Here is a 17446-nt window from a genome sequence, read left to right on the forward strand (position 1 = left end):
TCCGACAATGAGTTTTAAATGCGTGTTTATGTTATATCATCATTGGATGCAGACCTATGGTTACCCCTTCACTAAATTATCTCATTTTCTTTATTAGCTTTATCCCTTTTATTTTTTAAAATGTATAGAGGGGAAAGATAAACTGTATGAGCACAGATCTTTGAAGATACAGACAGAGTTCAATATGTTAATTAAATTAAAGATTCTAAAGATTGCTTCTCCCTCCTATTTCTGTCACACACATGCCTGCTGCCCACAGAATATATTCAGCTGTTGGCCTAGCACTCACAGGATTTTCTGGTCAGGCCTCATTTTCTCATTTAAGTATGTGTCCAAATGCTTACTATGTGTCATGTACGTATTTTTTACAGAAACATTTGCTTCTACCAGTTTGAGCTAATTATTTTCTTATAATTTCAGCTCAAGCTTTCTCCCCACTGCCTTCTACTCATCCTCCCTACCCTTCCTTCACGTTCCTGCTTAAGGCAATGGCTGCACCTGCTGCTTTCACCTTCATGTGCTTCCATCCCTCAATCTTATTCTTAACTAGGTTACCAATTTATAAATTCCCCAAACCATCGGTCCTGCCTCTGTGACTGCAGCCTGTCACCGTGTCTTGTACACAGCCAGTGCTCAAAATATATTTATCACTGATCATTAACTCTTTGGTTCACCTCAGATTACAATTCATTATTTCTGAAGGACTGTAATTTGCCAGGAAAAATAATGATTGCATTTAGTAATCTGCATCTAAGCTTAGTTCATATTAGTCTTACCAAACTGAGGGGCGTACAGAAGTTTTATTCTTTTTGTACAATATTCAGAACTACTGTTATTGAGAACTTAGTGCCCTCGTTGCTGTTTTTAAGCTCTTTAAATACATTTGTCTCATTTTATTGCTATAGTAACCTTTTGTACTAAGCATAATTATCTCTATTTTACAGATGAGGAAATTGAAGCCTAGTGAAATTAACTTTTCCAATGTCATGCTTGCTGGTAAATGGAGAATAGGAGCCTAGGTCTGTCTGCCCCCAATTGTTGGGTTCTTAGCCAGAGTTTCCATAATTCTCCCATCATACAAATCTTGTAGACAACTTAAAAACAGAGTCTTAGCCTCCACTCTAGAGATTCTGAATCAACATCTCTGGGGGAGGAGGCTGGGAATGTGCATTTTGACAAGCACCCTAGGGGATTTCTATGATCAAACAAATTTAGGAAACGCTCAGCAACATATGTCTTACCAATACTCATAAGAAGTCCCTGTGTTGACTGCTTTGCCATATATAGTTTGATTGTCATCACATAAATGGTCCTTGAGACTCAAACCTACAAGAGAAACAATGCTCACAGACCCAGTTCCCTCCGGCCTGCACACCACAAAGATACCCAGGGTCTAGGGTTGACCTTGCACTTGCCAGGGCCTCAGGAATATGGGTGTGTGGCTTCTGATGCCTTAGAACAGCGGTTCTCAACCTGTGGGTCGCGACCCCTTAGGGGTCGCCTAAGACCGTTGGAAAACACATATATAATCACATATTGTTTTTGTGATTAATCACTATGCTTTAATTATGTTCAATTTGTAACAATGACAGTACATCCTGCATATCAGATATTCACATTACGATTCATAACAGTAGCAACATTACAGTTATGAAGTAGCAATGAAAATAATTTTACGGTTGGGGTCACCACAACATGAGGAGCTGTATTAAAGGGTCACGGCCTTAGGAAGGTTGAGAACCACTGCCTTAGAAGGACCCACCCTTGGTTTAATGCTCTACTGTACCCAGTTTGAAGTTCTTTATACTTTCATAACCAGGGGTCCTGAATTTTCATTTTGTACCAGGCTTTGCACAGTATGTAGCCGGCCCTGCTAAGGAACTTGACACAGCAGAAACTCCAGCCCATGAGATACAAGAGGAGAACCAGAGGAGCAACTTGGGGGTGGTGTTGCTATGCCGGAGAAGTGCTGCTTGGTGCCCATGGGTGGAGAAAAAAGGGGAGGAAAGAGTTCACGTAGCAGACCTGACGGCTTATCCTGGAGAGGCCCATTTTTGAGGCTGGCCAGGGCCTGGCATTGGGAAACTCGGAATCTAGCAAGGTAAATGGAGTAACTCGTAAGAGTGCCTCACTGTACCTAAACTGCTGGTACACACACGCGATTTGAGCTTTTCTCTGGGAGTCTGGGACTTAGGTGGTGCTACTCTAGCACGACAACCAATGAAACAACAGCGGAATGCAGAGTTCTGGCTCCTCGGCGCTCTGGTTCTTCCCCAGGGGAGAGGTGCTAGCAGAGAGGACAGGTCTGTCCTCAGTTCTTTGTGGCTTTTTGGGTGAAAAAACATGAAAAGATTCTGAAAACACCAGCACAAAAGGCCACATTCTCAAATTTATTCCTGGACTCTCTTACTACATATATATAGACTTGTTCTGAATTGAGGATTAGTTCATCAATGTTTTGAAGGGGAAGTGGAATTTGCCACTCTAAAATATGCCTTACTTATTTGGGCTGATTATTTTTAAGAAATAGCAGAAGTTACTCTTTTGTATGAGACCCAGATATACTGAGTGACTTGTCAAAATGGTATACATGTTTTTAAACTTTAATTTATTTTTCTCCTGCTAATCTGTCCCATGTCGATTTGATTATTAGTCTGGCCAGAAGGCCTTATTGGGTAGAGGAAATGATCCCTCCCCAACATTGGAGTTAAGTAAGCCAGAAGAGTTAAAACAGTTTAGGAGTTTTCTCAGAAATAGAAAGTCCTAAGAATTGATGTTTCAAACAGACACTTTTGTTGGTTTTCCTTATTGTATCAAACAAACTGGTAATTCACTGATTTGTAGAGTCATAAGTCTGGGTTTAACACTGCCCACTAAAATATAACCGTTTTCAGATGTGAGATGGCCACCTAACGCCCAGGATGGGATCAATAGCTCATTCTCTTTATTCAGCCCCCAAGATTAGCTGTAAAGTTTTCTTCATTACAGATGCTACCCAGAACTATGGTCTTATTTCCTACAAATGTTCAAGACCCAAGCAACTTCTTATTGCTGTCATCAGCATAAGCCAGAAAAATTGTCAGTTCTCTAGGCAAAGAAATACCCAAACTTAATTCTGGTACATCAAACTATCATTATACTTAAACAATAATACATGTACTTTTCTATGTATAAATTTATGAATAAAAACATGTAAGTCAAGAAATAAAATAAATCAGAGTATCTTCTTAGATCTAATTCTTGGGTCATGTTCTCTTTTCACAAATTCAAGGTTATTTAATAAAAGTTTACTTATTTTTAAATAAAAAAGTGCTAACTTTTTGCTTTCTGGTGTTTCGTTTGTGTGTGTGTGTGTGTGTGTGTGTGTGTTTTGTATGGAGAAAATGAGGCACCCACCTGGTTTGGCTCAGTGGATAGAGCTTTGGCCTGTGGACTGAAGAGTTCCAGGTTCAATTCTGGTCAAGGGCACATGCTGGGGTTGCAGGTTCAATCCTCAGCAATGGGCGTGCAGGAGGCAGCCGATCAGTGATTTTCTCTCATCATTGATGTTTCTAATGTTTCTATCTCTCTCTCTCCCTCTCCCTTCCTCTCTGAAATCAATAAAAATATATTTTTTAAAAAATGAGGCAGTCAGAGCTAACTTAGTATCTTTGGTCAAACCATAAGAGTAAACCAAGTACCCAATGAAAAGGAGGTTATCTCACAGTGATCTTAACTTTTTGAGTCAGTTACATATCATCTTAGGCATGGCAATGGGAAAGAAAACCAGGGTGGAATATTTGAGACATACGTCTGGTCACAAGTGTGGTGAAAACCAGCGAAACATTTCTGTTAAGTAACAGGCCGGATTATAAATTCAAGTCCTAATTTGCCTCCTATTCAGTATAATTGAATTAAATTCTGAAGGTCTAAATACCTTCAGATTGGGATAATCTACTAGAACTGAATTAAGGGACACTGAGAGCATCAGGCATAGAAATCACAGAGATTGAGCCATTCCATTATCTGAAGCTTGAGTATGTCAAGAAAAACTCTGAACAGAAGAGGAACACATAGACTCTTAATGAGCAAAGGCTCTCTCCTTCAAAAGACCAAGCTATCCTTGCTGAGTCTGATTTTTCTATCCATACTTAAGGATTGATTAATACTGGCCTACCAACTGACATTTCCCCCTCTAATAGGCAGCTTGAAGCTATTCATTTACTTTAAGACTATTGACTCTTAGATTGGTTTAAAGATAAAATATAAGAATAGGAGAAGGGAGTCCCCCCACTTTAAAAACATTTTTGTCTTTCCATCTAGCTCCAAGGAACAGTTTCCCATGCCAAAGGGTGGATACAAATTCAAATGCACTGCTTTCCATGCACACACCTGGTGAGTCCTGAATTAGGATTTGTTTTCATGATAGTAACACAAATCTCACATAACATTTGCAATAGTTTAGTACAATTTGATTTTCATCTGAATGACTGTAGTAAAATTGCCACTGTCAGAAAACCTCAAAAAGAAGCTATCTTTAAAGTTCTCTCCTACAAAGTTCCTGTGTTTCCAAGGCCTGCATGTAGATAGGATTGTGAAAAGAAGGTTTATGAAAAGCCAAGTAGGTATCATAAAATAGGTGAACTGGAACACGGTTTTAATTATGCCAGAGTGAGGCCGTTTATAGCTCACAACTCAGCACCCTAACAATAGGTTTGAAGTACTGACTAATTGTAATTTTGTCAGTAATGACCTTGAGCCATGGGTAAACAGAATGTGCATCTGTCTGCTTGGATCTCTGAAGGGCCAGGGAGGGGGCTAATGTAATTTAGATTAAACAATGAATTCTATAAATTTAATACTTTGAGTGCATCTTAATTTAGAAATGCCAGAGAAAATATAAAACCTCAGAAAAAGAGGATTTTTTTTTGAATCCTTAATATGAAGATAATCATCGGATTCAAGGGATTCACAACGTACAAAAGTTTTCATTTGATTCAGATGACTAAATGTGCAAAAACTTTGAGGTTAAAAATAGTTGTGCATATAAATCAAGTGATAGCTCCTTTCTTGGACTCTGATAGCAATTATTGTCTGTGCAAGTTTTCTGCAATTTATCATGAAGAGCCTTGTGGTACTGCCCCCATTGTTAGTCTGAAATGCTTATTTAAGTCTTTTGTGGTTATTTAACCATCCTTATTCAATTAATGAACTCACATTTGAGTGTCTCAGTGTGGCACACCCTGCTCTTGGAACTAGGATTACTTGAGTTCCCATTTACTGCTGAGGGGTGAGGGCAAAAATAATGCAAACCAATAACAAAACAGGTTGTTGTGTAATATATCATTTATCTGGTCTTTGTCCCAAGTTTCTGGGATGGAGCTTCTAGACCCTGGAAATTTCCTGAGTGATAGGAGTGTTTTTGTTATTCACGGTGGGTCCCTAAATCCCACACCTAAATTCATACTAATGAGGTGACTTCTGGTGGACTCCTAGTTACTCTCAAGTTGGGGGCTGGCCCTGCCAGAAAAACCAACCATGGATTAGAGGGTTGGGGCTTTGAACCTGCAGACATCAGCCTGATCTCCAGGGAGGAGAAAGAAGAAAGGATAGAGATTGAATTCAATCACAGAGTCAATGATTTATTCAATCATGGCTAATAATAAAACCCCAATAAAAACCCTGGACACCAAAGCTCGGGTGAGCTTCTCTGGTTAGTGACACCCATTGACATGCTGGGAGGGTGACATGGAAACTCCGTGTCCTCACCCTTTGCCTCTTTGCATTCATCTAGTCCTGATTTGCATCCTTTAAAACTTTAATCTTAAGTATAACGTTTTCCTGAGTTCTATGGGTCATTCTAGTGAATTATTGATCCTGAAGAGATAACGGGAACTTGCAAATTTGTAACACTTGATCAGAGAAGCAGGTGGCCTAGGGACCCCTGTCCCGCTCAAACTTGTGGACTGTGTCTAAAGTGAAGACAGTCTTATTAGGGACTGTGAAATCTGTGCTGACTCTGGGCAGTCAATGTCAGCATTGCAGAGATAATTTCAGCTAGCCATAAGTTCTATGAAGAAAGTAAAAAGAGCAGTGGTCAGGCATGGGTGGCTATGTTAGCAAAGTGGGCAAGGAAGGCTTCTTAGAAGAATTAACATTGAAGCTGACACCTGAAGCCCAGGTGAGGCTCAAGGGAGAGTTTCAGGCAGAAGAAACCACAAGCAAAAGTTCATAAGGTGGCAACAATAGCATGTTGGAGACATGAGACCCGTGGGGGTGGGACTGGGCTGAAAAAGCTAGCGATGACTGGTGGGTGGGAAAGATCATATGCAGTCTTATAGCATGTGGTAAGGAGTTTGCATTTTCAGCATATGGGAAGCTATTGGACGGTTGTAAGTCAAAAGTGCTGTATTCTCATTGATAGTTTTGAAGTCACTTTGGATACTAGGTGGAAAACAATTAAAATGGTGAACATGAAGTTTAGTCTGAAGTCTTTAGGCCTTAATTGCCACCTTTCCTGTAGGCTCCCCGAGGGCAGCAAATGTAGTTTGTGCTTATTTATAGTCACACGGGGCCTCAGATCAATGTTGAACATACACAGAGAAGGTACCATACACCGTACATCTAGGCTGAAATATAAGTATGCACGGAGAAAGAATGCACACAGTTTGAATCCTGCTGTTTGGGGATTTTTACATTTGTTTTTCTTTGTGTGTTGATAGTTGATTTCACCTGGGGCAACTCTTTCCTACCTAAGCTTAGTTTCTCCTGGTCTCAGGTGATACAAGAGAGACTGCATTTGTCTGTGAAAAGTTACAGCAATTATGCCACCAATGTAACTGACTCTGACCACAGTGTTGCAGTCAGTGTTGGTGATTATAACTGCATGTGTCTGTCACCTCGCCTTCATCCATTAGCATACTCTGAACTGCAAACTTGTATCACTCCTTGGCTTTATGTAATTTCCCTGCTCTGCTCTTAGCAGCATCAGAACCAAACCTGAATTCTGAAAATCTGTTTTTTTTTTTCAGGAAGCTTAATAATCTACTTGTATCTCACAGTAGCTTTTTTATACACAAAAAAGGTAAATCGGGGACTTGTTCTGACAGCTTGTTATAGGCCAGTGATGGCGAACCTATGACACGCGAACTCATTTTTTTTGGTTGATTTTTCTTTGTTAAAAGGCATTTAAATATATAAAATAAATATCAAAAATATAAGTCTTTGTTTTACTATGATTGCAAATATCACAAAATTTCTATATGTGACACAGCACCAGAGTTAAGTTAGGGTTTTTCAAAATGCTGACACGCCGAAGTCAAAAGGTTCGCCATCACTGTTATACGCTATGGTTATGCAGGTTGACTTGAGGGAGCAGGAGCGGGGGTTAGATCCAGCCTGAAGTCCGCTCCCCAGGCTGACAAAACTAATAGGTCTGCAGAGAAGGGAGTTCATATTCTAAGTTTTCCCAGGCTCCCTATGTTCTGGGAGACCCTGGCCAAGTGGACAGTCAATGCAGCACAATTTTCTACACCTGCTGTATCTGTCATGCTGCGGCGTTATTATCAATGCTCAGAATCATGATCTGAGGACACACAATTTTACCAATTCAGCAATCTTTTGTTTAAATTGAGATTTGGCTTCATTTGTAAGTATAACAGACTGCATACAACTGACAGAGCCCTGACCATGTGTAAGGAATGTGGGAAATCAGTCTTTACAAGAACAAACTCAGTGATATAGTCATGATTATTCTCCTTTGCAGCTGAGGGAAGGTTGTGGGTGGAAGTGGAAGCCCAGAGAGCTTAAGGAACTTGTCCAAAGGCATGTGGTTAGCGAGGGAGTTTGGGTTTTGGACCCAGGTGAGTGTGACTCCAAAGCCTAAGCAGTTCACTATGCTGCTCTCTAACTTTGCCCCTCAACTATGGCCCACTGGCTTGCAGCAGCAGCGGCAGCATCTAAGTCCTGGCCTAGACTTCCTTCTGTACTTCATGAAGGTCCCCAGGTAATCTCCTACTCCACTTGGTTGACATTTTCACTTTTAAGAAGATGGAAACTGACTCAGGATGGGGGCCATGTCGCGGTTTTCTCTGTGAAGGCTGGTAGGTTGAATTAGATTCCTGGAGCTGATTCTGAAATAGGTTAGACTCTGTTTCACCCAGTATTCCTCTCGGTTCCAAGTGTGCTCCACACTAGGAACTCTTAGAACCAACAGAACAAGCCCCACTCTCTTTTGCAAAGAATTCAGAGCAATCCCTTGGAAAATTCAGTGAGAAACCCAATTATGGGGATTCAATTTACAGAAGAAAGTCCCTCCTGTATCTGGGATCCTGTCACTTCTGCAAAGTGCCAAGTTCAGGGAAGGGGCAGGCACCCAGGGAGGGAACAGAGAGGAGGCACGGCTCACTCAGCCAGACAGATGTCCTCTGAGGGATGCGATGGTTCCTCTGCATACAGGTGAGGAAGTCAGTCACACGCACACAAATGCCAGATCTATGGTAAGAGAGAAGCACCTTTCCCCGTTAAACTGTAACTAATTTTACTTCCCATTTCCACAGTGAATTTTCAGCCAGAGTTGCATGGCCAAGTTATCCAAAAGAGCGGATTCTTCCTGGGAGTGGTCCATTTCTCCTAATTGTCTAAAGGCACTCTGGGCCCTAGCCGGTTTGGCTCCGTGGATAGAGTGTCGGCCTGGGGACTGAGGAGTCCCAGGTTCGATTCCAGTCAAGGGCATGTACCTTGGTTGCGGGCACATCCCCAGTAGGGGGTGTGCAGGAGGCAGCTGATTGATTGCTTCTCTCTCATCGATGTTTCTGACTCTCTATCCCTCTCCCTTCCTCTCTGTAAAAAATCAATAAAATACATTAAAAATAAATAAATAAATAAAAAATAAAGGCACTCTGGGGCCTGGGAGACCAAAGCGAAGGCTCCCTCCTCTCACCTCTGATGCCTTTGAGATTGCAACTGCTCTCAGATGTGCCCAGAGGCTCCATCCTTTAATGGAAATCAGCCTAGGTTTTGATCCTAAAAATTTCACTATTTCTGCTTATTCTCAAAGCTATTCCTGCTTTTCAGTCAGTAGTAGCCCACGGCAATAGCAGCAGACACTGGGACATTAAGAAAAAAATAGCAGTTAATGGTTTCTACACACCATCCTATTTTTTTCCTGTCTTCTACGATCAACCAATAAAAAGTGTCTATAGGTATAAGTAAAAACAAAACAAAATACACACACACAAAAACAGAAGCCACCAACTTTCTGCCATTGGCCCCTCATCATACAGTTGCAGGCTTTCTATCAGGGTTTCCAGATGGTCGTTCTCACCGTGGGGTCAGATGAAGACCTCATTACTGCATTGCTCAGCTGTTGATAGGCAGGGACCCAGGTCAGAGTTCCAGGTCAAATCTCCCACTTTAGGTCTCTACATTCATTTGGCCACTAAAGATGAGGCTCATATGAACTCTCTCTCCATGTGCTCTACCATAAACCATTTGGGAGATCCTGCCTGGTCACTTAACCTGCACAGACCCAAGTTCCCTGCCTGTGAAGTGAGAAGTTTGAACTGCTTGATCTCTATGGCTTTAGGACATTGTGATTCTCTGTTCCTGCTTTTAGCTATACTTGAGGCCAGTAGGCACAGCTACATTTTGTGGGAAGGAACAGGGAAAGGAAAGGAAATTATTACTGAGGATGATGAAGTTTTATCCATTCCAGGACTGGCTCTGCAACCACACAGGTCTTCTGGCCCCACCTCTGAAACTGATGGGCAAACCACCTAGTAATCCTGTTTCTGCTTCTGCATTGGTACACTCAAGTCAAAGAGGTCACCGCATGCAGCTGTACATAAAGTGCTGGGCCCTTTCCCTGTTGACAAGCCAACTATCTGCCCTTCTCTGGAGCCCAGGGAATGTCCTCTTCTCCACAATCAAAATCATTCCTGAGCCCAGGTGGGTGGCTGCCCCTCTGTCCTTATCCCGTCCTTGCTGGCTGCACTGAGTGTGCTTCACACAGATGCTCTAGGGAAGACGGTGTGGCCTCTGTGTGCCGCTGGGCACCTCCTCTGGAGGAGGATAGTCATTTGCAGCCCTCTGGGAATGCCTTCTCTGTGAAGAAATGCCGTATGGATACAATCATGGCCTGTCTTTCTTGGTAAGGGAACTGCTTGTTATGGTCCTGGTTTGTAAAGTCTTGCAGTAAAGACAACATGGCCTTTATATTACCCTCGCACAGGGGTCCTCAAACTATGACCCGTGGGCCAATTGCAAATACAAATATTGTATTTGTTCCCGTTTTGTTATTTTACATCAAAATAAGATATGTGCAGTGTGCATAGGAACTTGTTCATAGTTGTTGTTTTTTTTAATCTATAGTCCGGCCCTCCAACAGTCTGAGGGACAGTGAACTGGCTCCCTGTTTAAAAAGTTTGAGGACCCCTGATCTAGCACCTAAGATTATATTCCCAAAGAACCAGTGTCCACTTTCATTTGGATAAAACGCCATTCCATCTCTACTTTTTTATGCCTGGCTTTGCCTCTGCTGAAGGTTCCTGAACTGAATGTGTTATCTGCCTCACTTTCTCTCTGGGCTTCTCAGAGTCAGCCCTGCAGCTCTGAGAGACTGAATTGGCATCAAAACCTCCAGCATGGCTCACATGCTCTGCCTTCTGCCTGGACAGCCAGGGCAGGTTGCTGGCAGGGACTCAGAAATCCTTGAGTAACACATTTTTCCTGATTTATTTCTACCCAGGTGTATGGCAAACACATGCTTTCATAGTGAACTTGCTCCTAACTAATTGCTTCAAGTCCCTGTATCCCTACAGGAGATATGGGAAATCTTTACCTCATATGGCTAAGAATAGAGCAATTATCTAGCAAATACTTTACTTCTATAATTAATTATACACACCATATATAGTCTGAATAACCAAAACCCAAAATGTGTCTTTTGTGAACTAATTCCATAAAAGTTGAGTCACCCCTTCCAAGAATGATTATATATTTAAATTTTAAATAGTTTCTACTCTATCAGTGATTTTGAACCTCTAAATAGTTCTTTTGTTTTTTTCTAGGTGTGGACACGTGATTTAAGATGGGATTTGTAATTTTACTGCATTTTTAAAATCATAGTTAACCATCCACCACCAGTCACACTTTTAGCTTCATTTAGAATGGAGGTTTCCATTTGAAAGTATTTGAAAAAGAAAAAGGCATTTCACAGCACTATGTAGGAAATGCAGCAGACTTGAGTGGAACTCAATGATTTTCTTTAGCATTTTGATTATATAGGCCTACGAGTTCAGATGAATCAAAGTAAAAATGAAAGTCAGCAGGCATGATGAAATGAACCGAAACCACCGAAACGCTTGGTCGGAGCCCACAAAAATTGTTTCATTCTCTGAGACTGGGGGATAGTACCGGGACCTAATTCAAGAGACAGCTTCAGGGGCTGTCATCACTCAACAGCTCAAACAGAGAGACATTTTTCAATAATGGATTTAGGTTTTTAAACTGCAGTTTTGCATAGACTTCAGTAAATGACAGTAAGCTAATTTCCACAAACAACAGATAAATGCACTATACCACTTTTTAACTGATAAAAACTGGACTCTATTCCCCACAACATTCATGCTGTATAGATAAATGGACGCGAGTGGGTGTGAGGGGTGCTGGCATAAAACCCAAGTGACATTTTTTTAAACCAATCTGATCAGCAATGGACTCCTGGAAGATAGTGGAATCAGGGAGACAACCCTGCCCCGTGTGGAGAGAGCTGCTTATGCTCTCTGCAGTCATTCCTCCTGGAGCCTTCTGGAGGCTGCAAGGGTGTGTAGAAATTTGTCGTGTATATGACATTTTAAAAGAAATACTTTGTTCATTTGTAAACAGAGAGGCTAATATTTACCTTATGCACCTCAGGGGTGGGATGGCTCTCTATCCAAGGAAATCATACATTTGTAAATACTGGAAAATGCTATGATGTGGAGCACCCATCATTAGTGTATCCATGTTAGAGCATCTGTAAAGTGAAGGTGGGTATTGAAACTGCTGACTGCTACTTGGCAATTCAGGTACGAGGTATAACATTCTCAGCTGTCTGCAGAAAAGTCTCTCTCTCTCTCTCTCTCTCTCACTCTCTCTCTCCCTCTCTCGTCTCTCTCTCAGACACAAAAGTATTTTAATAATTACAAGTAAATATTGGCTGTGCTTTTATTTTCACAGCGTATCAGGTAAAACACAGATCAAATCTCTGAAACTGAGCACGATGAGAATACTGAAACGGTGTAGTGTCGATGAATCAGGGAGCTCTTTGTCTTATCAACTGTCCTCAAAATGCCTATAAGAACAAAAGCCTTGGGAACGAAATGCAAATGTACTGCCCATCATACTTTACCTGTCCTCTCTTTCTAAATATAAAGTCTACCTGAAATATACTGGTTATCACTTCTTTCTTGAGTATCAATTGCAATAATTTTACATTACAAAATCTAATATTAAATGATAAAACATTTTGTGTTTTCCAATATTTTTTCATGTATATTTCTTAAAATGTGGTTTGAACTTCTTTCTCTTTTCTTTTTAGCAGAAAATTTTTTAAATTTTATTTTTTATTAATTTCTTTTAACACCCAATATTATTTTGTACCCATTTTAGGTGTATGGCATAGTAGTTAGGCAATTATATACTTTACAAAATGTTCCCCCTGGAATTTCCAGTACCCACCTGGTACCATACATGTAAAGTACTACACTGTGACTATTTTGTAACTACCAATCTGCACTTCTCAATCCCGTCACCTTTTTCACCCAGTCCTCCAACCGCCCTACCCTGACAGCATGGATGGACCTAGAAGATATGATGCTAAGTGAAATAAATGAGTCGGAGAAAGACAAACACTGCGTAGTTACCACTTATATGTGGAATCGAAGGAACTATAAATGAACAAACAAAACAGAAACAGACTCATAGATATAATGAACTTCTTTTTCTTATCCCCCAGAGTACCTAGTAAAGTACTAGAAAGACAGCAGACACATAATAAATTATTCCTGAGGACTGATTTAATTGATTAAGAGGAAACAAGCTACTCAACTGGTAATATACTCCCACATATACTATTTAACGTAGCTATCACCTTCACTTTAAGAACGGTAACAAAAGTTTGCAGAAGTTGGTTTTTTATAACTATTCTGGGTTAATCAATTACTGAATGGAAACCCTTTCCTAATTCAAAGCTAACTTCAGAATTAGAACTGATAAGTGTGAAATATTTTACCTATATATAAATAATTGTGACATAAAGAAAATTACTTTCATTAGATAATATGTAAGAACCTGCCTGTTTTATTTATTTATTATTATTTTTTATTGATTTTAGAGAGAGAGGAATGGAAAGAGGGAGGGTGGGAGAGATTGGGCGGGGGGGAAGAGAGGTGAGAAATAATGAATCATTTGCCTCTCAAACGCCCTGCCCAGAGATTAAACCTACAACCTATAGTCATGTGCCCTGACTGGGAATTGAACCTCGAACTTTCAGTGCACAGAATGATGCTCTAGCCAAATGAGCCAGATGGGCCAGGGCTGAGAGTGAAACTATACTCCATCTCTCAAAATTTGTGTTTAAAAATGCACATTTATTATTATTTTATGTCAATACTTTTTCTTAAACAGTTGAAACTAAATTCCTTATTGCACAGTTCTACTAAGCCTGACTAGACAAATGAAATATTGTTGCTTAATAAATGCATGATAAAGCTCTTTTGACCAGTCCCCATTTTATATGTAGTTCTTTCATTTTCTCCACGTAAGAAGAGAAAAATCAGTTCCAATGCCATCTCTCTTTTGTATCAGGAACACTGCCTTGTTTAATTGCTGACAGCCTTGATTTACTAAGTAGTAAACAGTTAACATGAATCATTACATTCCTTAGGACACCTCTCTGAGTGGCCGCAATAGTTTATTGCATCAAGTAGGTCTGATTCTCCCTTGATTTATGGACGTGGTGATAATATTCCATCTCACAGAATGCTTTGCTAGGAGGGATCCAGATGCAGGCACTGAAATCTTTATGGCCTCCCCAGGAAGAGCTGGGACGCAGGTGGTATTTTCATTGCCACAGCCAAGCAAATGGGGAGTTTGCATGAAGTGTCCTGGCAAGTCAGTTATTCAGGGAACAGATCTAGGTCTCCTGATTCCTCACACACAATCACAAACACATAGAACTCCCAGGGGACAGACAAGAAGAGGGGGAAATGACATGCAGGATGCTCCTTGCAGAATCCTCATAGCAAAATGTCACCCTTTTCCTCTGACAGCACGTGAAGCACACTGAAGGGTATAAGACAACATAAAATCCTAATGGTGCCCTAATTAGGAGGGATCATCATTCTAACTCCCAGCCTCCCACAGTCGAAGCCAGCAGCCCCCATTTCCTCTCTGTAGTGCCAAATCCGGAAAGCTAGACATAGTGACAGAAAACATCTTTGGCTTACAAGGGACTATCAAGCTTTGATGATGATGAAATTTGATAGCAATAATGTCAAGCTTTACATGACCATAATCCAAGTTTACAGTGATACATGAAACCATAATGCTACTATTTATATCACCATCAACCCAGTTTATGGTGCTATCAATAGTCCTGCTAATGGCATTAACAGCAGCACTCAGGGGAATCACAGCTGTTGAGTGCTGCTTTTATGCTATTAGCATCATTGCTATTTACATATCACCATAAACTTAGGTAGTCAAAGTTGTTAGATATGGATGTACAAGGAAGATGGATATCCACATTTTATGCCCTGATCTAGGCTCCTTGGACTGAAGACTTTATGCTGTCTCCTCTTCTATGTGTTACGTTCTATCTAGCTCTCCACTGGACTGTTTGCATTGGCGGATGTTTCTGTAGGAGTGAGAGAAGAGCAGTCTGTTTTCTGCCATGCTCTGAGTTTTTGAGAAACACTATATAAAATTGCCAAGAAAGTGAAAGCCCCAGCTGCTGGGCAAACTTACTGTCTCCTTGGCAGCGCAGGGGGCCCACACTCAGTTTTGCTTCTGAGCCTGGCCGGTTGGTGTCTCCAACCACCACCTGGTTCACCGGCAGGTGATCTTTGTAGGATAAGAAACCAGCATCCTTCCTCCTGAATCACATGGAAAGAGAAGAGAATCAGGAGGCTGAGTCAGAAACATGTGTTTTCTGATCATCGCATAGGTTGTCTAATAATTGACCACATTCCGATAAATGTTCAGAAGTTCACTAAGTGGAACCACAGTAAGAGAGTTGTTTTCTCTTTTCCATCTGGTGATGTCGCAGTGCATTGCTCAGAAGCAACGGTGACATTTTCACCTTCTGGAAAACAGAAGTGACACCCCAGTTTCCAGAGTCACAACCAATATGCTGCATGTTATTCTGGGTCGAGAGCAGAGGACCATGCTGCTTGAAGAATACACATCAAGTGCTGAGCATACAGGCAGAGTTTGCTGTTGTCATGGAATCAAAAGTTCAACAAAGTCAACCTTATCTCTTACATAATACATAAAAAAAAATCCATTTAAAACCAAGCACCGCTTGGTCTACTTAATTGCTTTGAAGTAGTTGCTTCCCAGGCTTTCTTTCCTGCTGTGCATTAGCTAAATAAGGGACACGTTTTTTTGTCCCTTTATCTCTTGTTTATTTTAACAACTGAGTTTATGGGAAGTTACCAGCACGGAGTTGGTGCCCACTAAGTATCTATTTTCAATATAATGAGGAGTGGAGCTTCAGTTTGGTTTTCCTCTTAGATTCCTTCTGTTTACTGTATACTTACCTTGTTTCAGGTTTCCTAACTCTATCCCATACCTTCCCTAAATTAGGGAAGAGAACAAGGCTGGTTGCAAAGTACTGATTTTGGGATGGAGCACAGACATCCAGGAGACATTCTTGGGAATGGACCCCAGGTAAATTAACGTACAGCACAGATTTCATTCATCTTACTAGGAAATCCCTGCACCTACATCCTCTATGGTGCTGCGGAGATTGAGGGATCCCCCCATTTAAGGCTGGCGGGATGGTAGGTACAAATTAGTTTAAAGTCATTCCAAAAATTTACCTTTTTGCGTGCTTTATTGCACTGTTCAGTCTGCATGTAAATAACGATTTTGAAATTGTACATACAGCTGATGACAGAAAAATGAAAGATAGCTTCATAATTAGGTTAGATATTCACTATTTACATTTCTTGGTAAATAATGCAGAGATTTGCGGTGAACCAACTTGGAAGCCTGCCCTCTGAATGCTATGCTGTTAGAAGCTATTATTTATCCCTCTGACCTTCTAGAATGTCAGAGAACACACGCTCCCTCATGTATCAGTACACATAGAAACCCAGGAAAGAGTCACAGAATTTAGCCAGTGGGACTCAAACAAAAGTATTTCACAGTGCCTTAAGTATTTCATTGCTTTCAAATTTCCAAAATAAAGGTTATTTTAAAAAATTGTTTGTCAGCCGTATCTGTGGCTCAGTTGGTTGGCACATTGTCTCATACATCAAGAGGTGGTGGCTGGTCAGGGCACATACCTAGGTTGTGGGTTTGATCCCTGGGAGGCAACCTATCAATGTTAATCTCTCACATTGATGTTTCTCTCCCTTCCTAACTCTCTCTAAACACACACACACACACACACACACACACACAAAACAAACGAACAAACAAAAAAACTCTATCAAATCATAAGTAAGACCACCCAGAAAGCACTGTGATTCTTTCTGACACTGTAGCTAAAATGACCCAGACCGCTAATATCTCAGTGGAATCTTTAGCAAACCCAACTCCTTCTATTTAAACTTCCATCAATTAAAATCATGTCAGAGAAGGAACAAAGCCTTTGGCTTTAAATATGATACTTAATGCTTCCCGAAGGAACAAAACAAATGAACATACCCTTTAACAACATACTGTAATCTGACAACTGACTAGAAACGATGTTGTGTACTCAATCCTATGGAACTTCAGGCTGAGATTCTCTACAAGTTCATTATCACTAAGATTTACATGACTCTAAACCACGGTTTCACAAAGTCCTGAGAACCATTTATCTTGTTGCCCCTACACTTATGGCCCATGAGCTAAGCATGATTTTTACATTTTAAAAGGTTGAAAAAAATCAAAAGCAGAATATTTTGTCATGTGAAAATTGCATGAAATTGAAAGTCAGTGCCCATAAAAATGTTTTAATGAAATACAGCCACAACATACATCATCAACATGCCTCCTGTTGAGTACTTGTGACATATATATATATGGCTCTCTCTCAAACCCTAAAATGTTTATTATCTGGTCCTTTATCTAAAAAGGTTGTCAACTCCTGCTCTAAATAACCACTCTCCATCTCATTCCTTTGGGGATTTATTGAGCAAATATTACACAAATATTCCACTAACTATTGTGGTAGAAAACTGTCATATTAGAGACACCAGAATATCTCTGAGGT

The 17446-nt window shown here is 40.6% G+C and overlaps 1 protein-coding gene across 1 annotated transcript in view; it reads right to left on the reverse strand.

Annotated features, from left to right (window-relative positions):
• Nucleotides 1-17446, reverse strand: part of CNTNAP2 (contactin associated protein-like 2) — a 1235176-nt gene that overhangs the window by 275249 nt on the left and 942481 nt on the right. Inside the window, exon 14 of the mRNA XM_015572712.1 lies at nucleotides 14989-15116. Coding sequence (XP_015428198.1) covers nucleotides 14989-15116 — 128 coding nt within the window. The remainder of the gene's footprint in view (nucleotides 1-14988; nucleotides 15117-17446) is intronic.

The sequence above is a fragment of the Myotis davidii genome, unplaced genomic scaffold (genome assembly GCF_000327345.1).
Source record: "Myotis davidii unplaced genomic scaffold, ASM32734v1 scaffold49, whole genome shotgun sequence".
Lineage (NCBI taxonomy): Eukaryota > Metazoa > Chordata > Mammalia > Chiroptera > Vespertilionidae > Myotis > Myotis davidii.